This window comes from Aegilops tauschii, chromosome 1, assembly GCF_002575655.3.
Source record: "Aegilops tauschii subsp. strangulata cultivar AL8/78 chromosome 1, Aet v6.0, whole genome shotgun sequence".
Lineage (NCBI taxonomy): Eukaryota > Viridiplantae > Streptophyta > Magnoliopsida > Poales > Poaceae > Aegilops > Aegilops tauschii.
Genome location: NC_053035.3, coordinates 16,938,566 through 16,966,330, shown reverse-complemented (window position 1 = coordinate 16,966,330; position 27,765 = coordinate 16,938,566). Strand labels below are relative to the sequence as shown.

At 46.7% G+C, this 27,765-nt stretch overlaps 2 protein-coding genes across 2 annotated transcripts; both read right to left on the bottom strand.

The window, feature by feature from the left end:
* Positions 1–15,805: 15,805 nt before the first annotated feature.
* LOC109739310 (replication protein A 70 kDa DNA-binding subunit C) lies at positions 15,806–20,799 on the bottom strand. Its single transcript, XM_045227744.2, has 2 exons — positions 20,354–20,799; positions 15,806–18,967 (listed from the first exon to the last, which is right to left on the bottom strand). Exons 1-2 carry the CDS (start codon positions 20,644–20,646, stop codon positions 16,177–16,179), a joined length of 3,084 nt encoding a protein of 1,027 aa, XP_045083679.1. The 5' UTR covers positions 20,647–20,799; the 3' UTR covers positions 15,806–16,176.
* Positions 20,800–23,113: 2,314 nt separating this feature from the next.
* On the bottom strand, positions 23,114–25,100 carry LOC109739309 (uncharacterized). The gene is made up of 2 exons (XM_020298392.4): positions 24,776–25,100; positions 23,114–24,663 (listed from the first exon to the last, which is right to left on the bottom strand). Exons 1-2 carry the CDS (start codon positions 25,061–25,063, stop codon positions 23,518–23,520), a joined length of 1,434 nt encoding a protein of 477 aa, XP_020153981.1. The 5' UTR covers positions 25,064–25,100; the 3' UTR covers positions 23,114–23,517.
* Between the last annotated feature and the right edge of the window lie 2,665 nt (positions 25,101–27,765).

Genomic DNA, 27,765 nt, shown 5'->3' with positions numbered 1-27,765 from the left:
TTCAAGCTTCCCCTAGGGAAAGTCATCATAAGGCGATTAAGCATATTCTTAGATACCTTGTTCACACCCCAAAGTTGGGTCTATGGTACCCCAAGGATGCTAAGTTTGATCTCATTGGGTACACGGATTCGGATTGGGCTGGGGACAAAGTGGATCATAAGTCCACCTCCGGTGCATGTCAATTTCTTGGACGCTCCTTGGTAAGTTGGTCCTCGAAGAAACAAACTTGTGTTGCCCTCTCCACCGCCGAAGCCGAATAGATTGCAACCGCTAGTTGTGCAACTCAATTAATATGGATGAGGCAAACTTTGAAGGATTACGGTATCACCTATAGACATGTGCCTCTTCTATGTGATAATGAAAGTGCCATCAGTATTGTTGAGAATCCCAAAGATCATACCCGCACCAAGCACATTGATATTAGGTATCATTTCTTAAGAGATCATGTGGAAAAGGGTGACATTGATATTGCTCATGTTGGCACAGATATGCAACTTGCCGACATTTTCACCAAGCCATTGGATGAAGCAAGGTTTTGTCAACTTAGGCGTGAACTTGGTATCTTGGAGCTTGACAGCATTATGTGAAATCTAGTACCCATCCATGCATGTACTTAATGTCTTGTCTTGATGTAGGCATATATTTAGGGGGAGCCATTCAATTCATGAGTACTCTCACCCTACATAATGCATAAATAGAACAAACACTCTCAAAGTTATCATGGTTTTCGAACTATGGTGCTTTAAATGATGGAGTCGTGACTATGTACCCAAAGTCGAAATCTTTGCGATACTATGTCCCATATGCTCAAACATGGTGACTTCAGTCACCGCTTGTGCATTGCTTAATTTGAACCTTTCTTCCCTTAATGTTGTTGGGTTATTTTGCGCATCTTAGTATGACCATAAAATTACTTTGTTCTTCATCTCTACAATATCTAAATCTCCTTGGCGGAGTCTATATCACCAAATATCACTATATGGCCCTCACTGTCATCTCCCAGTTGGTATCTCTGTCTAGTGGCCCGACATCCGGCTCCACTGCCGGACATCCGGGCCATGGCAATTCTCTGCTGCTCAAAAATCGTCGGACGCCTCCAGTGGCCGGACATTCGGGCATTAGCCGGACATCCGGGCCCTGGAGTTCTGCTCTCTGAGCTCTAGTCGCCGGATATCTGGGCTTGGCCCCCGGATGTCCGGCGCGTCACCCACAGATACACAAAACAGGGCGGGGGCTCGGGATTTGGGGGCAGTTCTCCATTCTTTCCTCTCTCGCTCTCCCCATCTATCTCAAATCGCCGCCGCCGGGCTGTGCTCCGGCGCTGCCCCGGCCATCTCCTCCATCCTCCGGCCTCGATCTCCTGCCCACGCCTTCATCTCCTCCTGATCTATGCTTCCACCCAATCCATTTCCTAGGTTGCGGTGTGAATCACTCGGGAAGGGTCGGTTCAGGTGTGGACTCAAGGTTCGGCCGTCGGAGTTCTTCATGGCGCGTACCAAGCAATGCGGCCCTCCTCCTTCTTCCCGGGGTATGGCTTCTATCTACTCTTGCCTATTTTCTTGTTTGGCCCAATCATCCTAGGTTTTCATTATCTCTCATGACTATCTTGATGTATATATCTCTCTAGAGATTTGATGTCTCTTTCCTAGCCTAAAATCCTCTCTATGTACTTGGCTAAACAACTTAACCATGGGAATGTCAATATTTTGATCTACCACTTGACTTGCCCTATGGTCATGTTCGAAAATGTTCACATCCCCACTATTTAATTTGTTGTATCCTTGTTCATACCTTTTTGACTCCTTCTCATCGGTACCCTTATCGTCTATCCGTTTTAGTCGATCGCCGGCAAGGTTCCACTGACTCCAATGAACATGCTCGACCTAAGAAGAAGAAGACCCCCACCGGTCCTAAGAAGAAGCGCCGGGCACCATCACCAAGTCCGTCGGCCTCTGATCCGGATGATGAGGACTATGTTGGGGACGAAGAGGAAGACATTGCCCCTAGGAGCTCCGTTGGACAGTCAAAACCGGGCACCCGGAGGGGGCCCGTGCCTCTGGTCTGAGGCTCTGCTATGCCTGTTCTCCATGGTCGGCACATCTCCATGGAGATCCCTTTCAGCGGGGATCGCCCCATTCACGATTTCACGACCGCGAGGGCTAGCCCATACCTTGAGTTTCGACGGGATGTCAATCAGTTTGAGATGAGGGCTGATGCTGAGGATCCACGGTTCCGTACTTGCATGCAGTAGGATCTCTACTCTAGCTTCGGCCGCGGCCATGGTCTTGCTCCTCACAAATACCTGGATCTTCAATTCTTGCGTGATAATCCTGCCATGTTCCCTGACAACACAGTCAAGATCATTGATGATATGACTCTCGGTCCAGCAATGACCTTTAGGTGTGATTGGAATGAAGCTGCCATCCTTCAGTTCTATGCCACCTGCTTCTTTGGCCCAAACAACAGTCTCACCTGGATGACCGATGATACTGTGCTGAGCATCACCTATGAGCATTTTGTTCAGATTTTGGGCCTCTCCGGTGTTGGACATAAAATCCACAGTCGGAATCCACTGCATAAGCCCAAGGGGATTGATGATTGCATGCCTCTTGTTAAGCATGTCACTCAGCTCACTGAGGAGGAACGTGCGTACCCACCCAATGAGGTATCCATCTTCAAGTCTCCTTACTACATTCTCTATCAGGTTGTGCTTCGCACTCTCTATCCTAGGAAGGGAGATCACTCAAGGGCTCGCAACTACTGCATTGACTTGATGGTTCGTATGCATGAGAAGCCTACCGAGCCTCTTGACACTGCCCATTACATTTGGCATGAGATCCGTGTTTCCAGCTTTCTTCAGACGCGCCAATTCCCTCATGCTCCATTCATTCAGGCGCTTATTGATCACACTGCTCCTTTTGAGGTTGCAAACACGGTGGTGCATGCCATTTGGAAACCTCCTACTCATATGCGCATGGCTGCTCCTGCACCATCTGTTGCACCTCGGCGGCCTAGGAAGTCTGCTGGTGGGTCACAACCCACGGGTTCCTCCGTGCCTTCCTCCTCGACCACGCCTCGTGGACGTCTTCCTCGTTCTTGGGCAAGGCTCAGTCTGCTATTATGAAGGCGATCACTTTCAACTGTCAGCAAAACCATGTGTTCAGAAGCGCCTCATCATCTCCAAGAACCAGCTCAAGCAGCGCCTTCGTGACCGTGGGACTCCCGTGAGTGATGATGATCCTATTCCCGCGGCTCCGTCCTCGTCCACCTTCGGATTCCTGTCTCGTGACGTGTACGTCGAGTTCTTTGATCATGATGACGACATTGTTGTTGTCGTAGCCTCGCCTTGCCTCTCACCGGAGCACTACCCCTCTCTCTCTCTATGCACTCGAGGAAGAAGAGGACTGGAGGAAGAAGAAGGACACAGGGACACAAGAGTATTCCGGCGCACATACGCCACCCGCCGCACCAACGGCGTTCTCTTTTTCTCCTGAGCACGTACTCAGCACACCAGACTACAACATGCGGGGTCAATACTTATACACGGGCACACACACACGCACTAAGCTAGCTGACCTGATCCATCTAACAAACTCATGCATGCATGCAGCTGGACGCAGCTAGCGCCCACGCAACGCCCGCCCGCCGAGCTCCACGCGCGCGTACAAGATCTCCTGGAGACTCGGCGCGAGCCGCTGCTCTTCCGCTGCTTTCGCCCAGCCCTGACGCCCACTTCGCCACGCCCCACGCTCCTCAGCTCCTGCGCCCATCGTGCACGCACGTCAATGGGACGCAACTGGTTCCAGCGCCCGGCACGGCCACACCCCGCGTGTCCGTCTTAGCAACCCACACACCAGGTCACGTACGCACGCGACCCAGGCTGCCACGGGCCGAGCCCGACGCGTTCACCACGCGCACGCACGCACACCATGTCCCGGGCTCGCCGCGGCTTATTCCCAACATACTCCCCCTAAGCCACGGCCTAGAGGAGTCCGTGGTCGTCGACGTCGCCATGGCCGTCGCACCGCACCGCTGCGGCCTCCGCCGTGCCGTCAACATCGTTGTAGCCGCCGCCGCCCTGACGTCGCTGCCACGCCTGCCACCGTGCCGCCGTGCCCTTCGCGTGCACTCCCCACGTCCCCGCGCTCCCGGCCCGCGCTCCCGCCGTGCACGTACGCGGTCTGCGCAACCAGGTCCAGCGCCTCGACGCGGTCCACTCCCGTGGTCCCGACGCGTCCGGTGCGCACCCATAACACGCACCGGTCGCGCCCGGCTCGCCGCCGCGTTTATTGCCATTCACCGCTGCGCCGTCAACCGCAGCGCAGCGCCTCCACGGTCGTCGCGCCGAGCCGCCGCGGCCTCTGCGACACCGCGCAGGTCCTCCGCGACCTCCTTGTGTCTGCGACCGCCACTGCTCGCCGCGCGCACGGCATCACGCCACACCGCCGTGGACTCGCCGCGCGTTGCCGACGCCACGCGCTCGCCGCACGCCCGGCATCACGCCACACCGCCGTGGACTCGCCGCGCGTTGCCGAGACCTTCATGTCCGCCGCGCGCGCCACGGCCGCCCCCCGAACCTGTGGCTCTGATACCAATTGTTGTTGCCGTAGCCTCGCCTTGCCTCTCACCGGAGCACTACCCCTCTCTCTCTCTATGCACTCGAGGAAGAAGAGGACTGGAGGAAGAAGAAGGACATAGGGACACAAGAGTATTCCGGCGCACGTACGCCACCCGCCGCACCAACGGCGTTCTCTTTTTCTCCTGAGCACGTACTCAGCACACCAGACTACAACATGCGGGGTCAATACTTATACACGGGCACACACACACGCACTAAGCTAGCTGACCTGATCCATCTAACAAACTCATGCATGCATGCAGCTGGACGCAGCTAGTGCCCACGCAACGCCCGCCCGCCGAGCTCCACGCGCGCGTACACGATCTCCTGGAGACTCGGCGTGAGCCACTGCTCTTCCGCTGCTCTCGCCCAGCCCTGACGCCCACTGCGCCACGCCCCGCGCTCCTCAGCTCCTGCGCCCGTCGCGCACGCACGTCAACGGGACGCAACTGGTTCCAGCGCCCGGCACGGCCACACCCCGCGTGTCCGTCTTAGCAACCCACACACCAGGTCACGTACGCACGCGACCCAGGCTGCCACGGGCCGAGCCTGACGCGTTCACCACGCGCACGCACGCGCACCGCGTCCCGGGCTCGCCGCGGCTTATTCCCAACAGACATCTGCCAGGAGTGATCTCTATGGATTTCTCCTAGTTCTTCGCCCCTTTTTGCATGTAGCTGTCAAAGGGGGAGAAGTAGTATCTTAGTTGGGTCATGCTATATGTTGGCTATTATTCAAACTCTTTATGTATGCTACATATGGTACTTAATCATTTGAGACTATGTTGTTATCTTTGTGGCTATGGATTGTTGTTATGGTTGTTTCATATGTGCGTGTCATACTTTCCTATCTTTTTGAGCTACATATGCTACCATGAAAATTTGTGTTGTACATCCTAACATAATCATCTCATGCACACAATGAGGGGGAGCTAAAGCAAATAGGAACATATAGTGTATTATGCTCTCATGATTTACAATGCTAAATTTATTTATTGCATCTATGATACTACATGTATGATTGTAATCAACAAACAAAAAGGGGGAGATTGAAAGTGCAATCATGCCCTTACATCATGTTTTCATGTTGATGACAATATACATGTAGGGGACTAACTATGTTCATCAAGTGAATCTCAGGTTAGTCCCCGGTTCATCAAAAGTGTGTGGATCGTGAACATATGGGGTTGATTTTACTAAAGGAAGAAGTATCAAAAATATTACATATTTGTTTTCTTGAGTATAGGATCCCGCACTATTAAGAGAAGATCGGTAGGGTTAGTAAAATACTTGCTCATGCCACAAAACTCCTTCCTCAAATTCTTTAGATCTATCACTATATTCTCATGCTTGTTCTGCCTCTGGCCTTGCCGGATGTCTGGGCTGCCTACTGGATGTCCGGGCCACCTGCCGGATATCTGGCCCGCACGCCGGATATCCGGACCCTGCTATCCAGAGAACACTATGTGCTGGTATCTTCTTCCGGATGTCCGGCCCTCCATGCCGGATGTCCGGGCTCTCCATGCACCTCGCATTTCCGGGCTTCCATGCCAGATGTCCGACTCGAGCTATCCAGTGAGCGTTTTCAGTTCTGTGAGCGAGCCGGATGTCCGGCCATCTTGCCGGATGTCCGAGTCTTCCAGTCTCACCGGATGTCCGGGTTGTTCCCCAGATGTCCAGCCCCTCTGTTATGTCCTCTGCTTTCTGCTTCACTTCACATATATTACGCTAGGCCGGATGTTCGGCCCCTGTCCCGGATGTCCGGCCTACCCTGTCACTTACACTACAACGGCCATATTTGCTCACACACTATATATAGCCCTCTTCTCCACGGGAGAGGATTGACCATTCACTTTGAGCAAACCCTAGGACACATTTCACACTCTCTCTCTCACTCTTCCTCACCAAACCTTAGATCCCTAAGGGATTTGAGAGCATTTGAGAGAAGTTGTCCGTCCAAGTGATAGATCCACTCCTTCCCCTTCTTTGCACCAAAGGAATTCGTGATTTGAGCAAGTCTTGAGCTTTTCCCCATCGTTCTTGTTACTCTTGGAGGTTGGAGACTCCTAGGTGGTAGGAGTCTTTCGGAGAGGAATCGACCATTGTGATTACCCCCGAAAAGTTTGTGAGGGTTTGGAGACCACCCCAAGGTCTACCACTAGTGGTTGAGAAATGCCTTCGTGGTGTTGTCTCAAAGGGAGGGTGAGCCTTCGTGGTGTTGGTGTGCCTTCGTGGTAACATCCTCCTCTCTAACGGTGACGTAGCTTCCCTCCAAGGAAGTGAACATCGGCATACATCCTCGTCTCTCGAAGTTGCGGTTATCCCTAATCCTAACTTCCTACTTGTGGTTACTTGTCTCTTAGGCCTTACTTATATCATATTGTGCTTACTTACTCACATATTTTTGTTACTTGTTTACCTTGCTTAGCTCTTAGCATCATACTTGCAATTGTTAGGCTCACTTTCATATTCCGCATTATTGCCTAAAATTGCTAAGTAATAATTAAAATTTGTAATTGTACCTATTCACCCCCCCTCTAGGTCCATCTCGATCCTTTCACTAGCCTTATTTGGGTTGGTGTGCCTGGCCCAATAAGGCTAGGACGCCCCCTACAGCCCATGCACGCCCTAGGTGCTGGAGGGACCCTTCCGGACTCCTCCGGAACCTTCCAGAACCTTCCTAATACAATACCGGTAAAACCCGAAACTTTTCCGGTAGCCAAAATATGACTTACCATATACAAATATTTACCTCCCGACCATTACGAGACTCCTCGTGACGTCCGGGATCTCATCCCAATACTACTCTGGCATCAATAAACGTTAAGCGTGTGACCCTGCGGGTTCAGGAATCATGTAGTCATGACCGAGACACCTCTCCGGTCAATAACCAATAGCGGGACTTGGATGCCCATATTGGTTCCTACATATTCCATGAAGATCTTTTATCGGTTGAACCACGATGTCAACGATTCGGTTAATCCTGTATGCAGTTCCCTTTGTCCGTTGGTATGTTACTTGCCCGAGATTCGATCGTCGGTATCTCATACCTAGTTCAATCTCGTTACCAGCAAGTCTCTTTACTCGTTCTGTAATACAAGATCCCATGACTAACTCCTTAGTCACATGGCTTGCAAGCTTCTTGTGATGTTGTATTACCGAGAGGGCCCAGAGATACCTCTCCGTCATACGGAGTGACAAATCCCAATCTCGGTTCACGCCAACTCAACAGACACCTTCGGAGATACCTGTAGAGCACCTTTAGGATCACCCAGTTATGAAGTTACGTTTGATAGCACACAAGGTATTCTTCCGGTATCCGGGAGTTGCATGATCTCATGGTCGAACGAATATGTATTTGACATTAAGAAAGTAGTAGCAAAAACTGAACGATCATATGCTATGCTAACGGATGGGTCTTGTCCATCACATCAGTCTACTAATGATGCGATCCCGTTATCAAATGACAATACATGTCTATGGTTAGGAAACCTTAACCATCTTTTGATCAACGAGCTAGTCTAGTAGAGGCTTACTAGGGACACGGTATTTGTTGATGTATCCACACATGTATTTAAGTTCCGGTCAATAAAATTCTAGCATGAATAATAAACCTTTATCATGATTAAGGAAATATAATAATAACCACTTTATTATTGCCTCTAGGGCATATTTCCAACAATGGCTACATCATGTCGTACCGGTTTACTTTGATCAAATCTCCTCCCCCACCCTCACAACGGTACCCATAGCTGATGTCTCATGTGGTTGTAGCTTGAGATCCATGCCCGCATGGCCATGATTTCTAGCATGAGATTCGATAGAACCAAGGAAAATGAGAGAAAGTGGGATGGTTTTGATAGTGGAGTCTGCCATCCTTGCGGCCGGTGGCGAAACCTGCGTTGTCTAAGCACACATCATAGCTCGAACACCAAACTCTAGATGGTGAATAATCTGGAGCAACGTGTCTTATTATTGCGATGTCCTTTCGAAGGCAATAATGATTTCCCAAATGACTATTGTGTTTTGTTCATGAGGAAAACAAATGGATCGCAAAGGTTAGTAGTATAGTAGACGAACATCTAGTCATTTCTTGAACATGGTCATTGTCTGGGTGTTGCCTCCAGTGTATTTGATAGAGGATATCTTCACAGGAAGGAGCAGAATATACATCACACAAGGAAATGAAAATTAACCTATGGGCCCTATCTGATGATTTGACTTAAGGAGTTGCTAGGAAAAATAGATAGTGACAAGCATCCATTTAGATATGGAAGATGATACGAGGCCAATCGAGATGTCACAGATGGCCACATAATTTTTTCAACCAACAAACTTCAAGTGAAATATGTATACAATACCAGTGTGGTGGTTTTTACTTCAGCGGTTTTGCAAATGTTAAGAGACATTTTACCTAGTATCAAACCTTAGAGATTTGTGACATACTTCTTCCGTTCATAAATAGACGCCTTCGTAGAAAGCATGCAGTCAAACATTTCCAACTTTGACTTGTATGGTAAAAACAAGTTGTAATAAATCATTCATCATCTTATCCTAACACTCTTACAAAAAAAATGGTCAAAAATATTTATTGCATGTTGTTTCAATGACTAGGACATCATCTATTTAAAAATAGATGGGGTATGCTATTAGATGTTTGGTGCTTTCTACATATATAATGAAATGCTTTAAGAACATAAGTTGTTAGTGTTGTTATTAGTTCTACCAAGACAACAACCAATAGTTTTTTGAGAAAAAGAGAGCTGATTTTTAATATCCACAAACTTAGTAATCATGAGATGGTACAAAAATGCAACATATCAGATTATATATTTTTCTTTTTTTGTGAACAACTAAGGTAGTTGCCACCACGAACATGACTGAACTCCACAACATAGGGACATGCCATGATGTTGGTATCAAATTGATGGAAACCTAAAAGCAAATATTATCCTTTATTGTCTTTTATATGCAATGCTACCAAGATGTTATTATAAGGAGGCATGGACTACAACTTTATAAATATAAAAATATTTTTTCCATAAATACCTTAGCAAGGGCAGCCCAACTTACCATGGAAATTTACAAGTTTGTCTGCCACGATCCAGCCATCGTCGTGGTAGCAACCATCACAGATCTCGACGGGGTAGATGGAAGGGTGATCACTATCATCCTCGAATTTGGAGTGGCGTGTTTAGGAGAGCATGGAGTATATGTCCTATGGAGGCGTGGTAGGGAGTTGCCGGACTCGAAAAGGTGTCATGGGGGTCTACCCCGGCAGGAGATGAGGAGGCAAAGAGAAGGGAGTGGAGGGACTGGCGGCTGAGGCCTAAGCTTGGGAAAATGATGTTTGGGGGATTATCTTTCATATCAACTGTGGTGAGTGGAGGCGGCGGTGGCTGGGGCCTAAGGTTAGGGAAATGAGGGTTTGGGGGTTTAGCTTTCATACCGGGTGCGGTGAGTTGCACTTTCGGTCAGAGGACCAAGAAAGATATAATTGTTGGGCCATTTTTTGGTGTGTCTAGTGTAAGACAATAGTGACGGGCCAGATTGTAGGGCCCTTCACTGTTGTTGGACAATGATGATAGGATACCACTAATGGGCCAGATTGTACCTCTACAATTTATAGTATAAAACACGCCTAGCTCTTGGTAGCATAACACAACATTTCATAAGTAAAGATTTCACAAATTCCACTCTAAAAACAACATTTAAGACTTAATTCTTTTGTATTTCGTGTCCTATATTCTATGCTTTCTATTACTGTTTTTGTAAACTGCATAGAAGTATTATTTTGATAATATAGCAACAATACTAGCAAAGGTTAAATTTTACTACTACCTCTGAGTTATAGATTTTGTGTGAGCAATGTTCTAGGTTTTTGTTGTCATGTGCCTCTCATTTATGTTTCAGTAAGCTTGAAGTCTAATCATAAGTTAAAACTACTAATGTTGCTAGATACAAAAAAACATGGATGTTTTAATAGCGGATTTTTAATCCCACTTAAGGTCCCGCCCCCTATCCTACATGGAGTGCCACCCAAGCGGTAAATAAAATCAAGGCAGTCAAAAATAGTCCAAGGCACCCCAGTGGGTCCAAGCAAGCCACCCCCGTCAACGGAAGTCCAAGGGAGGATTCATGGTCAATAAGTCAAAGGAGGATGCAAGAGAGCAAAGAATCCCAAGCCCAAGCAAGGAAGCCTCCTCATAGTGTAGGGATTCTCCCTTCATGGGCTACAATCCACCTCCTAGCCCAACAAGGAGCACATGGGCCAAAGGACAGAAAATTACCTAGTCCTACCCTTCCACCTCCTTACTTCAAGGGTAGTCTTGGTCATTTGTCAAGGACCCCTAGGCTATATAAAGCCCCCATGGGCATGTGACTCACTCAATGTCACTTGAATACACTCAAGTGGAGCGTCACTCTCTCCTTCCAAGCCCCTTCAGGAGGGTAAATGAAGGGCAAGAGCTCATAGTCCGAGGGACCTAGTAAGGCTCACACTAGTTGGGACTCATGGGCAAACGGCCGCACTCCAAGTGTGCAATCCCATAGGACATAAGTCGTGCTCCCACAATGTGATTGAACCTATTTAAAAAACATTGATGTTCCACTTTATCGCGTGTAAGGCATCCTTCAACATACATCGTACGCCCCATCACTAATGTCTGACCATGCTATTAAGGATACCCCCCAGTCAAAAGTTGATTCTCGTACATAAACATTGGCGCCGACCGTGGGGAATCCTCGCCATGTGTGAGAAGTCACCTCGACCATCACACCTAGATGGCCCCAAAGAGAGCCTAGGGATAAGCCAGCGACAAGATGCAAGAAGAAGGACATTGCAATAGAGGCGAAACCCAAAGCACTTGAAGGGGTGGTCGGCAGCCACACCGCTCAACCCCCTACGAAGAGCTTGTCACTCCAATGTTTTGCAGGTCATTCTCTGCCTTACAGCTTCGCTGCCAACGCCGTGATTTCCCCAGGCATGGGAGTCGAAAGCTGACTCACCATAGGAAGCTCCGTCCCTCCAGATTCGAGAGCGGTACAGGACCCTCGCTCCATCCCCATCGCCGTCGATAAAGAACTCGCTAATCCAAATGTTTTGCAGGTCACCCTCGACCCTGCCAGCATCATCAGCAATGCTGAAGTTGCCCCGGGCATGGCAGCCAAAGGCCCTCCTCACTAGGGAAAGCCCAAGTAACCATCTGGTATGTTGGCATATGATATTCTCATGGTCTAAGGAAGTAAGTAAACGTTAACAATTTATATGAAAATATCGACAACATAATAACGATGTGATCTCTTAGTAATTCATAAGTTGGGTCTTCCAACACCATTGTTCTTATAACAAATAACAATGCGTCCTCATTATTGATTGCATCCTTGTTACTATAACAATGCGCATGATCAGGAAAATAAGATCATCATCAATACATGAGCTAGATCTAGAGGCATGACTAGGGATCAAATTGGTGTTTATGTTTCCACACATGTAATTTGGTTTTCCTCCGAATCTCTTTTGTATTGCCTCTGCAATTTTTGTGTTGTTGTGCAGTACTTGTGATACATGTGCCCCTAGGTAGTGGATGTATCCCTTTTTCTCACGCTTTGTTGATATTTACCACTAACGGATCAGTCGGTTTGTGCTGTAACTCATCACTGACCATCCAAGCAGTCCATCTATGATGAAGAAGTCATCACTGACCTGGAGGCATTGACGGGCCTAAAACGCGTCAGTGATGATATAATTTGGCTAGTCAGTCTTGTTTGGGTCTTTTGTAGTGCACCATTTCCCCATGTCATCAGTGGGCCCGGCTTATCAGTTTCAATTTGGCGCCAAACGCCCTAAGCAAACAATCAATGTTTTGTTTTGTGTCATTATCTTGAAATCGGTGGCTTTTTGCAAAAAAGAAAGAATCGCCGTTTTCTGGGAGCCACGCCATGTGGCAGTTTTATGCATTTAACTCGTAGGAATTGCAAGAGAATGTCGCCCCCCCCCCCCCCGGTGCGGCTCAGGCGTGAATGATGCCCCAAAACCGGTCTCGGAGAGGGGTGGGCTCGAGCTCACCAAACGCCGTCCCGTCACCAGCACCAGGGCTCCGATGAGCTCCAACGGTGATTTGATCGAACGGAAGATTATTTTTCATTTTAACGGAGAGATCACAAGGCAGAAGATGAAGAGCTACTAGCAGAAGAAAAGAAAAGGCTCAAGTGGCTAGAGGAGGCCACACACGTATTGTCTAACTCTTCCACTTGGGACCAGGGCCGGCCCTGGGCCAGGGCAGCAGGGGCGACGGCCCGGGGCCCAGCCAAAGGGCCCCGACCTTAGTGCTGCAGCCTATAGAAGAAAAAGCCTGTACGCAGGGGAGGTCCATCATCTAACAAAAGCCCAACTGCTAAGACGCCTAAACGCACGACTACTGGGCTAGAATTGAGCACGGCTGCACAGGGTGAGCGGCTCTTTGCCTCCTCCGATTTGCACGCCAACGCCCGCTCAAAACAATAAATTGTAACCCCTCAGAAAAAAAATGGTATGCCGTCATACGCTCACATATATTGGCCGATCGAGCGACTGATTCTCTACAGTAGCGGCTGCCGGATACTAGGGCGTTCGCAAGGAATAGCAGAGGTAAATCTCTAACGAATTTCTCTTAGGCCTCAATCTTACACTTTGATAAATTCATGTTCTTCTTCTTACAATAGTAGAACTTGGTCATTAGTCTTGCCAACTTGGTCCTCGACTCAAGGTGTCCTTGAAGATTAGATTTCGATAGCTAAAGAGCATGGGATTTCACTAATTTTACTGCAACTTTTAGCTGACTTTGCTCTTTTTCTTGCAGACATGTTGCCCAAATAATATTTATGTGGTTCTGATTAAAAAAAGAAAGAGGAAACGAACAAATAATTTAATTGGATCTCATGATTATTGTAGGCTTGGAGGTTAGTTAGCATGTCAGTTCTTTTTTCCAATATATGTATGTAAGTTCTATGAAATTTGATTTAGACTTGAACTAAGACACTTCATCTTATGTTACACCAGGAAAAAATATCATTGTTTACTATAGCTTTGCAAGAATTTATCTATCAATATATGAAATTAAAAAATTCCTCCATTGTCGCCGTTGGGCCCATTCATTGAATTCGCCCTGGGGCCTTCGAAACTCCAGGACCGGCATTGTTTGGCACCCATCTTTTACGAGTAGAAGTTTTCTCTTGATATGTTGTCTTTATTTATTTATTTATTTATATTATTGTTGATGGTATTTTTCTCAATAAACTAGGTCAACTTTGGTATACACTCTTATATTACATAACAGAGAGAGTAGTGCACTTAATAGAGTATTACTCATGTTGTAGTACACTAGCACATATGCCCGTGAGACAACGGAAGAAAAAATGGTATGCATTTAAAGTTAGTGAGAACTATATGTGCAAGCAAAACCCTGTGTGCACGGGAACAACGAACATTTAGCTTCTCGATTTCGTCGGGTGTGAATTAATCAATTCGCTATTTTTCTATTCATTAATCGAGGGCATTTAAGAGTTTTGTTACGTCATTGCACGCCAGAGAATGCTCATGAATTATTCAATCTACTTTTCCTTTCAATCGAGGAGATTTAAGGTATGAAATTTTTTAATATTGTAGGAAACATGAATCATCTTTTAAATCCAGAACAGTTTTATCAAAATTATGTACACTTTTAGAAGGAAACATGAACCATTTTTTAAATCCTGAAAAGTTTTTTTTAATTATGTACACTTTCAGAAAAACGCGGACACAAATTGAAACAGGAACGCCTTTCCAAATTCACAAACATTTTTTGAAAACCCCAACTTTTTTTATAAAAACGTGAACATTATTTGAATTTGTGAACATTTTTTTAGAATGGGAACATGTGTTGAAAATTTTCATAACATTTTTCAAAAATGTGTATCTTTTATACACGAACATTACTTTGAATTATGAAAATTTCACTAAACCAAGAATATTTTTAGAATTTGGAGCATTTTTTAAAATGCCACTTTATTTTTAGAAATCTCGAACAATTTTTAAAAACAATAAAACAGTTTGAAAAAATGGGAAACTTTTCTCAACCGAATATTTTTCAAAATAGCTACAAAATTTTGGAATACTGAATTTTTTCTAAAATTCGAATTTTTTTAATTCTGAACATTTTTGAGAATTTTGAATTTATGAAATAAATTCTATGAAAAATTAAACTTTGAATGGAAAAAAAGAGATAGGGGAAGGAGAATAAAAATAGAAGTAAAAAACAGAAACAAAGAAAAATGGGCCAGCCCTTTATTGGTTGTCCTGTGCCAATTTCTGACTATTTGTCGCCATGTGCGTAAAATAGAATTATGAAAATTTCACTAAACCAAGAATATTTTTAGAATTTGGAGCATTTTTTAAAATGCCACTTTATTTTTAGAAATCTCGAACAATTTTTAAAAACAATAAAACAGTTTGAAAAAATGGGAAACTTTTCTCAACCGAATATTTTTCAAAATAGCTACAAAATTTTGGAATACTGAATTTTTTCTAAAATTCGAATTTTTTTAATTCTGAACATTTTTGAGAATTTTGAATTTATGAAATAAATTCTATGAAAAATTAAACTTTGAATGGAAAAAAAGAGATAGGGGAAGGAGAATAAAAATAGAAGTAAAAAACAGAAACAAAGAAAAATGGGCCAGCCCTTTATTGGTTGTCCTGTGCCAATTTCTGACTATTTGTCGCCATGTGCGTAAAATAGAATTTTTCCGTGGACAGAAAAATAAGTGGGCTGGCTTCACTGGGCCACAGCGCACAGCCATGCACAAAATTCTGGAAAAAAAACCTTTTTTTTAGAGACGAACTCATGAGAATTTAGTACCACCTCGGATAAAAATATATATTTTCGACGGTGAACGGATCAAAAAAATTGGCGAAACTCACCTTGCTTTATTAGTGTAAATAAAAATGTGTGTTCTAATCTGCACTATTGTTACTATAAATACTTGTTCTAATCAGCAAGGTTTTTACCATACAGATTAATAGCCCGACTTCATATCAATGAATAATAATAATAGGTTGCTGTTAAGACATGAAAGCAAGTTTGACAGGGTCTACATTTTGACAAAACTTACATGATGCAAACAAATTGACATAGTACAAGCAATGCTATTGAACAAGTGACGACCAAAATACTGCAAACACATTAACATAGCACAAGCAATGCCAAAGATCAGAACAGAACAGCAAACCACAAGCAATTTGCAGCTCACAAAAATAACCAGAAAGGCAATATTATACCTAACACACACTGATTTATAAAGACTTCAAAGTAGTAGGACAAGGTCCAGACGACACTGCCACGCACAGACGCAGCAGGCAGATTTTTTTTTAACAACTATACATAACGCACGGCGATGCCACCGCCGCGCAGCTAAAACCGAACCAAGATGCTATTGGGTCGGCCAAAATACTTCAGAAGCTGCCGACATAGGACTGCCGGTTGTAGCCATCGCCGCGCAACTAAAACCGAAGCAAGATGCTATCGGGTCGGCCGAAATACTTCAGAAGCTACCGACATAGGACTGCCGGTTGTACCCTCCTGATGCGGCACCGTTCCCGTAAGCCTGGCGCTGGGGGGCAGCAGCCTGCCCCTGACAGTCTCTGGCAAAGTGCCCAGGCTGGTTACACTTGTAGCACAGGCCAGTTGCGCCGGCGTTGCCTCCAGCTGAGGCACCGTAGGAGTTAGCCGCCTGCCCTGGGCAGTCTCTGGAGAAGTGCCCAGGCTGATTGCATTTGAAGCACAGGCCACCTGCACCGGCGTTGCCACCAGCTGAGGCGTCATAGGAGTTAGCCGCCTGCCCTGGGCAGTCTCTGGAGAAGTGCCCAGGCTGATTGCATTTGTAGCACAGACCCGAGTTGGCATTGGCGTTGGCGGCTGGAGACCTGTAGGAGGTAGCCTCCTGCTGTGGACAGTCTCTGGAGAAGTGCCCGGGCTGGTTGCATTTGAAGCACAGACCCGAGCCGGCATCACCAGGTGAAGAGCCATAGGAACTAGCCGCGTAGCCGCTTGCTGCTGGTTGCTGCATATCCATGGCCACTGCAGGGCAGTTCTGCACACTATGCCCAGTGGACCCACAAACACTGCAGTTCTGTGAATATCGTGTCGCTGATGGTGTGGCAGGCACCATGCTAGATGAGCTCGTTCGCTGCCCAAACTGATTTCGGCCACTCATATTCGTGCTGTAGGTACCAGTGTTGGAGGTGAAACCAGTGTTGACAGCAGCAGCACCACTCACCCCAGGGGTTGGACCTAAGCCATCGTCCACCAAAAGGCTATCAATTGGTCCCAGTAGAAAGCGAGACTCTTTCGACGTGTCCTCCAATTTCTGAGCATTAACAATGTAGCATTTCACCCGAGGTTCATCATTAAACACTTCTTCCTTGACTTTCAGCTTGAAAAGGAATAGCTCAAAACGGACCTTCTGTATGATGTCTGCGAATTTCTCATCATCTTGGTCTTCATGCTTTATACTGTACAGATCTTGTGCTGGGAGGCCAATTATATCCTTGCCAGCGTCATGGAATGCAGTTGCATAGCTGGTCCCGGTATAATCCTGGATTTGACACTGGAGCATGTACCTATACTCGCAATTTGGAGTGCTCTGCTCACATTTGTCACATTGCCACATACCATCGCCATTATTCGTCACCTTTTTGTTGCAGCGTGTACCATTAACCTCCGTGGTGCAAGCTGGGTAACAGAAGTTGTCAGTGCTGATGTGTGAAATTGCACCCTTGACAGTGATCCAATCAGGCTTCTCTGATCTCCCCAAGTTTTCAGCCTTGATCTGCTCAACAGTTTTTCGGTCATCAGTCCGGCCCATGCCTGACCCTCCCATAGATAAAGAAGTGCAAGCAGCGTTTTTCCCTTCAGTTATGTACCACTGCCTCAGACTTTCGGCAGCAGGGAAGTCTGGATTTATTTTTAAGAAGCTTGAGCCAATTGTGCTTACATTTCTGCCCTTGAATTCACCAACACGGACAGATCTCAGGGCAAGCACAGGATTTGAACCAGAATCACACAGCGACTGCAGCTGCTGTCCTTCAGCATTACAGAAGCCACCCCAAAAGGTTATTTCCACACTGCAACCAGACATGTCCCTCAGTTGAAGGACTCTTTTCTGGGTTTCCACACCATCCTTCCGTGTAAATGGAGAAGAAGGGCTAACTGACGTAACAACCCCAAGCAAATCCACCATGGTGTCTTTATCCATGTTAGCTATTTCGCTGATCTGTCGGAAATCAAACTGCTGCCTAGGGATGCTGCTATCATCATCAGAACAAACTTCTATAGTTGTTGCAGCATCCAGAGAGACTTCGTAGTCATTGTTCAAATGGTTAAACTGTTTATTTGCGGGCTTCAGTGACCCTCTAGATATCAAGTACACTTTATCAACCTCAATCAGGTCATAGAACTGATCCAACTGTGTATTAAAGCATACTGCACGAATTTCTCCACCATGTGCATCACGGAGATCAAAGTTGAAGAGTTTGCCTGGACCTCTTGCATTGTTGTAGTGCTTGACCTGACTCTTGGCAGACACCCTAGCCTTTATTGTCCATGTACGTTGGTAAGGGTTCAGTGCAGAAATCGGGACGGTGCGAAGGGCAGCCCCGTTCTTAGCAGCTGGGCCATTATTTGTATACGCTGGAGGTGGCTGCTGATACGAAGGCTGAGCAGGGCGCCCATAAACATTGCCAGGGGGGCTTATGCCCCCACCTGTGCCAGGAATTGCAAACCTTTGGTTCTGATGAGAGTTCAGTAAAGGCCGCTGGGAGTTTGGCTGCACCATATTGCCATTCATTGTGTTCTGCGCTGACATTGCACCATAAGGTCCACCAGGCGACACATTGTTAGGTCCAGGTTGGACTGTCCGACCAATAGAAGGGCCCACTGGGCTGTGAACACCATTGTAAGGCCGCTGAGAGTTTGGCTGAGCCATATTGCCACCATTCATTGTGTTCTGTGCTGGCATTGTACCATAAGATCCACCAGACGACACGTTGTTAGGTCCAGGTTGGAGTGTCCGACCAATAGAAGGGTCCGCTGGGCTGTGAACACCATTGTAGGGCCCACCATACGACTGATTGTTAGTACTCTGCTCCACCCTTGGGGCAACACAATTGCCCAGCATGCCTGGACCATTGGTATGGTTTCCACTATTTGCTTGAGCAGCACTGGCTGGTAAGTTAGGCACCTGTCCCGCAGATAAGCTTTTCTCATAAATCCTTGGCTTCCCGATCAAGTCACACTCACTTAGCAGAACATCAAGTTCGACAACAATAATGATCCTGAATGCAACAGAGAAAAATTGTCAGCTACCGGAAGTTCCATGAAAGACATCTGGTTAGTTACACCATAGGATTTATGTTTTTTATATATATAGAAACAATGTCAGGTCGTACAATGGTACTACCTCTGTAACTTAATATAAGACGTTTTTTTAACACCATGACAATGTCAAAAAAATATCTTATATTTTGATACGGAGGGAGTAGTTACCAAAAAAAAGCAATTTCAAGAAGTGATTGCAGAATATAACTACACACACCTTCAGAATTTATAAAATCCAGCCTGCCCATTCTACTTGCTATATTCTGGAATCATGCATGTTTACTCACGGTCACAAGAACAAACAAGGTTCCAAACAGTTATGGCGTGTTTGGTAACGACAGGTTACGGAAATCCTATAACAACTCAGATCATGACAACACATGATGTAAACTGTTTCATTAGTTCTATTTTGCTTTGGCAGCAGCATTGGCACAAAATACAACATCTTTTTTACTGCAGCAAGCAAAACTTAAAAACATGACACACATGGGCTGATAAAATCCTAACACGTCAAGGGTAGTTCTTAAAAGAGTTGTGTATCACATACTAGGAGCCTGTGGCTTTCTTGGCACTGGTACTTGTTAATTAAGACATGAAAAGCAAAGTGCATTTCACTGGATCGGAGTACACTCGCAAAAAGACAGCGGCGTGTCAAGTCACGGTGGAATAGGAAACCCAACTTTTATTACAGTCCGCATAAGAGTGAGGTTGCAGGCAGGGTAATTCTTGGCACACTAGCAAACATGAAAAGCTCAAAACATTCATCAAAATAACACAGGACAAAATTAGACAAAAATTCCCCTCATTTTATCAGCAGTATTCACATCAAAGATACTCCCTCCAATCCGAACTAATTGACTCAGCCTCCGTACAATGTGAAATGGACATTGTATAGAGGTTGAGTCAACTAATTCGGACCGGACGGAGTAACTTATTCCGCTGACTGAATGAAAACTCAAAAGTAGAAAAGCAATGGCATATGTTCTGCTACTAGTACAAGATTATATATGGGAGTATAAAAGATACAATCAATTGAAGCTGAACTTCAAGGGCACCACAATGTTTAACGCCTTCCTTAATTAATTCTAACATTAAGAACACCACGAGAAAAAAGACCTTGCTATCCCAAACATTGCTGCGGGTTGTAACAGTAGTGTCAGAGCTCATAGGGCGGACACTGCAGATTTGGCGTCTCTAAATCTTGATTCATACGTTGCAAGAAAACTAGCAAAAGATCCAATCTTGGCTGAAACCAAGCTAGCGGACCAAGATCCAATTGGGGGGGAGGGGGGGGGGGGGGGGGGGGGGGGGGGGGGGGGGGGGGGTGGTGGCGGAAGACGGACCTGCGGTTCTGGATGGTGTTGCAGGTGATGTCCTGGAGGTGGACGATGGAGCCTTGGCGGAGGGCGCCGGTCTTGACGAGGTGGTTGTGGTTGGTGGAGAGCATGGACTGCTGGGAGTGGACGCCGTCGGAGAGAAGCATGCGGTAGCGCTCCGACTGGTGGCCGACGGGGTTCTTGGTGGTGACGGCGCGCAGGTCCGCCACCTGCAGCACCGGCTGGATGGTCCCCGGCCCGTCCGGCAGCTCCCATATCTCCCTCACCGCCCCCGCCGTCAGCCGCGGCGGCCCCTCCATCCCGTCGCCGGCGAAGCGGGGCTGCACTGGATTGGATTGGTTTGGGTTCGGATCTGGGTGGAGGGAGGCGGCGCGGCGGCGGCGGCGGCGGGTGGTGTGCGGGTGAAGGAAGGAGGAGACGGTTCGCGAGGTGGGGTCTATGGACCGGGTGCAGGGCGGTTCTCATTTTAAGTTCCCGGGTGGTGGGGGGAGCGTTTTCGGTGGCGAGGGAAACTGAAATTTTCGATCGATGGGAGGAGTAGTACTCTTCAAGCAACTGTTTCTCTTCTCCTCCTCCGTCTTTGTGCGCCGGCAACGGTCATCCATCGAGGCCAGATAGCCGGAGGCGAGTTTTAGGGTTAGGTCATGAACAAAGATAAAACTGGAAAAGGGCCGAGGGGAAGCCTTTGGTGGGCAAGGATGTTCACGGGGGCAATCTTCGGGCCCTGGTGGGGATGCGTTGATGGTTTGGTTTGTCGAGTCTTTGCGCGGCTCTTTTGGAATTTCACGTGTCAATGGTCGTTTGGCGTTTCGGTGCCCCTGCCCCCTCCCTCTTGGGCTTTGTGTAGTTTTTTTAACCCCATGGCGGGCGACGGTGGCGGAGCGTGATCGAAATCCTAGGTGGGGCCAAACAAGGGCAAACAACCGGGATGGTTAAGACGCCGGAAAATTAGAAGAGAGATTAAGATTAGGCTTACCATGGCATTTTTTTTATGGGGAGAGGGGGGCAGGGCCCTGGATGGCTCCGCCGACGCTCCGCCGGTAGTGGGTGATTTACTGAATCCCTCTCCTTCACCAAATCCCCCCCCCCCTCATCCCCAATCCTCTCCCGTCTCTAATCCATCCTCTACGATAGTGTGGTTTTGTACGCAGAGGGGAGCGCAACGCAAGGTGAGAGGAAGATAAGCATAGTAGAGAGAAAAGGTCACTATGCTGCTAGGAAAGGAGTTTGGCGGTAGGAGTTGGGCGTCAGCTGGAAGTAAATGTGGCTGGGGATTTTGCTGGCCTTCACCCTGCTATGGCTAACAGAGATCCACGACCCTCGGCTCGTCGCTTCGTTTCCATGGGGCATCAAGGGGTTCACACAGGATAATCAGGGGGAATTGGGGTTGACCTGGTACAATCCCCGCGTACCAAATAGGCAACAACCCACTTGGGACTATTAGGGATGTTCGATCTGAGCGGGATAAACCCTTAGAAACCCGGGCAATACCTGCCTGCCAAACAAGGCTTTATACGGAAGGCCGGGAGAAGGGCAGCTGACCGGCTGTGAAGGTTATGCAATTGTAGTGTTGAACAGATGAACAAGCAATCAAGCTAATACTAGTTATATCTTTTTTTAAAATAATATAGTAGTTATTTTTGCGAAAGAAAATAATATAGTAGTTATATCATCACCACATATTCTAGAGTAAGGGAAGCTGACGTCACACTGAAAACCCTAGCAGAACGGCAGGCACCCCCCACATAGCCTCATAAGTTCATACTGAAGTTCTGCTTGCCATAACACTAAGCAAAGGCAAGGCTTCATAAGTTGAACAACTGAACCAACAAACATCATTTACCCAAAACGACCCGTTAACAACTGAACATAATTAGTTTAACCATGAGCAGCGCTACACTTTCAGCGCACCGTTTTTCCTGTTACTTTGTTAGGAACTAACAATGGATTCGAAGCTATCAAACATTCTGACAACTACCCTCAACAGCAAGCTATTCGTCAATAGGCAGAGATACCACATATTCATGTTTGATGAAACATACTCATATGGTTTGACTTAAAAGTGTTAAAGGTATAATTCAGCAGGAAATCGCGGTGACAATGAATCGAGGTCTGCACTTTACAAGAGATATAGATCATCCTCGCTCACAAAAACAGAGGCAATCAAGATAGATCACACTGATTATCTTGTTTTCCTGCTACTGTATACCGCACCGATGTGGCATGAGAATATTTAAGTCATGTAGAGTGGAATTAAGTGATGCACAGTGGAAAACTATTTTCCAGCATGCACAGCAGATAAGGGTTTTCCTGCTACTGAATACCGATCATACCCTACTTTTAACACCTCTGATCTGGAACAAAATTAAGAAGACTTCGAGTTCAAACCCACCATTCGGATCTCTAGTCTTAGAAAGAAAAGGAGATACTGCAAAGTGTAGAATGTCATAATAGTTTTCAAACATTTAATTTCTTTTGTGGCTGGGCATTGTGCTGACTAATTGCCAACCATTGCTCGACAGATTTCCTCGGTTGATGTGAGATATCTACCAACAATATCAGTTTAGGAAGCTAAAATTATCAACGAACCACAGAGATACATGTTTTCCTGCTACAGTATATCGATCATATCTTACTTTAACACCTCAGGTGTGGAATAAAATTAAGAAGGCTTCAAGTTCAAACGTGCCTTGTGGTTGAACTAAACAGATCTGATGCAACACTAGGACCCCAACAGTCTTAGAATGGAAAAGGAGAAACTGAGAATGCAGAGCACACCAATAGTTTTCAAATATTTAACATTTTTTACAACTGAGCAAGTAAGCATTTTTTACATCTCTATCATCAATATCAGTTTAGGAAGCTAAACTTACTAACACAAGAACTTTAAACTATCGGAAACCAGCACTTTTGAGGTCGAAATACTGTGACTTCACAACTGCAGAAGAAAATAATCCATCAATGAAGATAAAAAGTACTCCCTCCGTAAACTAATATAAGAGCGTTTAGAATACTAAAGTAGTGATCTAAATGTTCTTATATTAGTTTACAGAGGGAGTACATACTGTGACATGGAGTAATTACAGGGTGGATTCTCAGCATACGGTGTAGGACTCAGTAATTCATTACGGTTTGTATGAGATGCATTTCCATCACCATACGTCTTCTGGTTAACTCTTCTGTTGGATGCCCCCACCACCATAATACCGTTTCGTTGTCTGCCTAGAAAACTCTGCAAACGTCATGCCTTCTTTCAGCCTTGACGACAGCGGGGGGATTTTCTTCAGAATTCCTTGCATCAATATATGTTCACTACAAGACCCGGCTGGTCCATCACCCCTGAAAGCCAATTCCATGTGATCACTTGAATCATCTTCATCGGCAGAAGAGTAGCCCAAGAAAGGTAGAGTTTTGTCCCATGACGGCTGTAGGAAAACCACGAAAGTCTCTCGGCTGATGTTTGGCAAGCCTAATGGTCTACTCACAGCATGAAGCGTGGATCTCAGCTTCCCCCCTGACAGGATGCCTGCTGCCTCCCCAACCTGAACAATGAAGCTCTCCTGGGAGCATCTCACTGAGAATATCCTCCTTTTATTGAAGAGCTGCAGGTGTGAGTGCCCGTCAGGAAGAGAGCATTCTTCGCTGGCCGGGCATTCCTGTCCGAGAGCAGAGCGCAAGAATAATGGCGCTGTTAAGACTGTCAGCACCCCGTAATCGTAGTGCCACTCTTGCCATAAGTTGACAAGAGAAATCAAACTATTTTCTTCTGCTGATTTGATACAGGATCCATCTTCTGATCCTGACATTTGACCTGTATCCATGTGATCCGATAAACGTCTTGCTGCTGCTGCTGCATTGTTTGCCAAGCTTCTCCTCTTTGTGCTGCTCCTCTCCTTGATAATCCTGTTATCCAACTCAGAGTGGTAGTGGATGAGCCTCGCCTTTGCGCTGCCAAAGTCGGTAATGCTCTGCTCCAGCTGATTCCCACCGATAACAATGTCGCAAGCCCGCGCAACCAAGATGCCAAGCTCCATCATGCACAGACCCAGCTCCTTGAAAAGCTCACCAAGGTTCTCAATATCATGATCATCATCATCATCATCATCATCATCATCATCACCATTGTGCTCCCCAAATCCATCGGCACCTTCCAGTACCTCCTCCGGACAACCAGGCCTGATCTCGGTGTCTCCGGTGGCTTCGCGCATAAACTCTGAGGAGTGGAGCTTGCCTGAATCATACCTTAGGAGCTGCGCCAAGGAGGAGACGGACCTGTCGGGCTTCTTGAGAGGCACGTCGCTGCCCAATCCGTGCTTCTGCAATGGAATCAAATCCCCATTGAAGGAAATTCACTGTCAATCGCAGTTTGGGAAGAGGAACAGGGGGCGGGAGGAAGACGATGAGACTACGGAGGGAGGGGTTGGTTACCTTGAGGAGGTGGGCACGGGACGGGTGGTCCATTAGGGCGAGGCGGCGGGCCAGGGGGAGGAGACGGCGGCGGAGGGCGGCGGCGCGCGGGACGCCCGCGACGGCCAGCAGGCCGGCGCCGCCCGGGCCGAGCGCGGCCCAGACGGTGGCCAGGAGGCGGCGGCGCCGGCCATCGGTGTCGCTGTCGTCGCCCGCTGCTGCCGCTTCCGGCGAGAGCAGGAGGAGGAGGAGGTCGGCGAAGGGGATCTCGTCGATGTCCAGCGCCGTCGCCGGCGCCGTCTCCGCCATGGGCTCGGGTCCGGAACCTTCCAGTCCAGGGTGGCCCAGCGTGACTTTTTTGAGTCTATGTTTAAATTTTAAAATCAATCAAGTTCCTTCCAAGGAAGGACTCAAATATCCAGCTATCGTCAAAGTTTTAGATATGACAAATCGAACGTTTTTTTATGGCAAAATATATTAGCTGAGGATAGCAAGTTTAGTTTAAGGGCATGGCAAGTCCTCCTTACATTTTTTGCCAGAAAATTAACATGCTGAAAAATTTGAGATTCTCACGCGAGTATAAATCGCTATAAAAATATTCGATTTGCCATGCCTAAACATCTGACATCAATTATATATTTATTTTTGTAAATTAAACTGATAAAATATGTAAATAATATTCAAATATAATTTTTATGTTAGGACTCTAAGTCCTATCTTACAGCCTTCCTTGTATATGATGGCCCATGTCATCGCGTTGTTCACCACAACTGACATTTCATCCAGCTAATGGTTTGACCGTCACACCCCACTTTGTCGCTCCCTTGACCCAACAGTTGCCATACACTTATCGTCCGTAGCCGTGTAAAGTTGATCCTGTCGAACATGGCCTCCCATAGGAATTGACTTGAGATGTCCATGCGAGTTTCTACGTTGAACCAGGGTTGTTATATATAGTACTATCATAACCTATGCAATAAATAGCACAATATCGTAGGACAACTATCGAAAAGGACCAACCACATGCTTCCGGCGATCTTACAGGCCCTGTTTTGGTTACAGGGACTAGACTAGAAAAAGTCTCATTTAATCCTTATGTAAGCAAACAGGAGGACTTTTTCTTTAAGGAGTAGGAAAAGACTCTACTGAATGGTCTTTTTTCTTTAGTTCCTGGGACTAAAACAAGTCTAGTCCCTTGCAACCAAACACCCCCACAATCATATACCGAACAAGTGGAAGATGGACACAGGCAAGCCGGCCGGGTATGACGCGCCCGCACAGATCGGACGGCGCCTCATGACCGCTACTATGTGGTCGGCCCATACATGTATGGCTAGTCGTCCGATCTGGGCATCGACAAGTAGCACTACTATTTTTTTGAAACCGCCATCATGGCACTTTATTAATTATCAATAGGCGGTACAACTTCTGATTGCACCTGGGCAATCAAGAAGGCGGGGATTACCTAGAAAGAGGAGCTAACATTCTCCAAGTTCAGTGCTTTCTTTGCACATAAATGAGCTGCAAAGTTTGCACTACAGTGAGAAAAAGACTAGAGAAAATCCCTGTAAGTTTGAGAGATATGATTTTGTAAGGTTCCGGCTACAATCATGGCGAGATCTAGGTTTCTATTAGCTTTAGCTGTCCACCCAACCACCCTCACAGCGAATTCAAATTACAAGCTCTCTCTCAGGCCAGGCCGAAGCCTCCGTCCTCCTTCCTCTCCTCTCTCTAGAAGCTAGCCATATTTAAACTGTCGAACGTTACATCCCGCTTCAACGGGTCTAGTCTGGGCCTGCAAGCCACTGGGACGGTTTACGCGCACGAATGGGCCGGTCCGTCGGCCCATTACTTGATTCGTCTGGTTCCCGCTTCTCGCCTGGTCCATCGTCGTTGTTGACGCCCTGGCTGCTGACATCCCCCCTCTCTTGAAACACGGCTTGTCCCCAAGCCGGTGCTCGTGGAAACGCCTGGTGCAGAGCGTCTCTGTCTTCCCACGTCGGTCCAGAGCATGAAGAGCCGCTCCATTCCACCAAGACCTGGGCAATAGTACGGTTGTTCTTGCGGCGAATTCGTTGTTGCAGCACACGAACAAGTATTTGGATGTTGAGATCAGGTGGAGGTAGGGACTGCTGAACTGCATGCTTGGGAGAAATAAATTGTTTAAGTTGAGAAACATGGAAGACTGGGTGGACCCTTCACCGATGCGCTCCACAATTGGGAATGGCCCAAAATAACGGAAGGACAACTTGTTGTTGGATCTTGAAGCGACTGATTTTTGCACATATGGCTGGAGTTTCAGCAAAACCATGTCACCAGCAGCAAAGACTCTGTCTGTGCGTTTTTTATCAGCCTAAACTTTCATTCTTTGTTGAGTTCTGAGCAAGTGTTGTCTGACAGTATCCTGTACCACAATCCTGGAGTCCAACCACTGCTGCATATCTTGAGGGGCAATAGTATCAGAAGGACTAATGCCAAAGTATCTGGGTTCATGACCATACAACACTGTAAATGGAGATTTTCCCAAAGAAGAGTGCCAGTTGGTGTTGTACCAAAACTCACATAGTGGAATCCATTTGCTCCATTTCCTGGGGTGAGCCGATATAAAGCATCTGAGATAGCACTCAATCTGTTGGTTAACTCTCTCAGTTTGACCATCAGTCTCAGGGTGATAGGCAGTACTCATATTTAAGGTTGTCCCAGTCCTTTTTGTAAGAATTTGCCAGAACTGACAAGTAAAGACAAGATCTCTGTCAGAGACAATGAACAAGGGCATTCCATGCAGTTTGTAGATATTATCCAAGAAAAGTTCAGCAATCTTAACAGCATTGTAGGGGTGTTTAACTGGAATAAAGTGCCCATATTTGGTGAACTTATCAATCACCACCATAATGCAGTCAAAGTGATCAGAAGGAGGCAGACCAGAAATAAAATCCATAGTTACTGTTTCCCAGGCTTTAGTAGGAACTGGGAGAGGTGACAGTAAGCCAGGGTAATTGACCCTCTCAGGT

What these genes read in the sequence shown, in the direction of transcription:
- LOC109739309 (XM_020298392.4), bottom strand. Translation starts at nt 25,063, where the DNA reads ATGGCGGAGACGGCGCCGGCGACGGCGCTGGACATCGACGAGATCCCC. An exon ending in CCCGTGCCCACCTCCTCAAG is followed by an intron (nt 24,664 to 24,775) that starts GTAACCAACCCC and finishes ATTCCATTGCAG; the next exon opens with AAGCACGGATTGGGCAGCGA.
- LOC109739310 (XM_045227744.2), bottom strand. Translation starts at nt 20,646, where the DNA reads ATGGAGGGGCCGCCGCGGCTGACGGCGGGGGCGGTGAGGGAGATATGG. An exon ending in AACACCATCCAGAACCGCAG is followed by an intron (nt 18,968 to 20,353) that starts GTCCGTCTTCCG and finishes TGTTGCATTCAG; the next exon opens with GATCATTATTGTTGTCGAAC.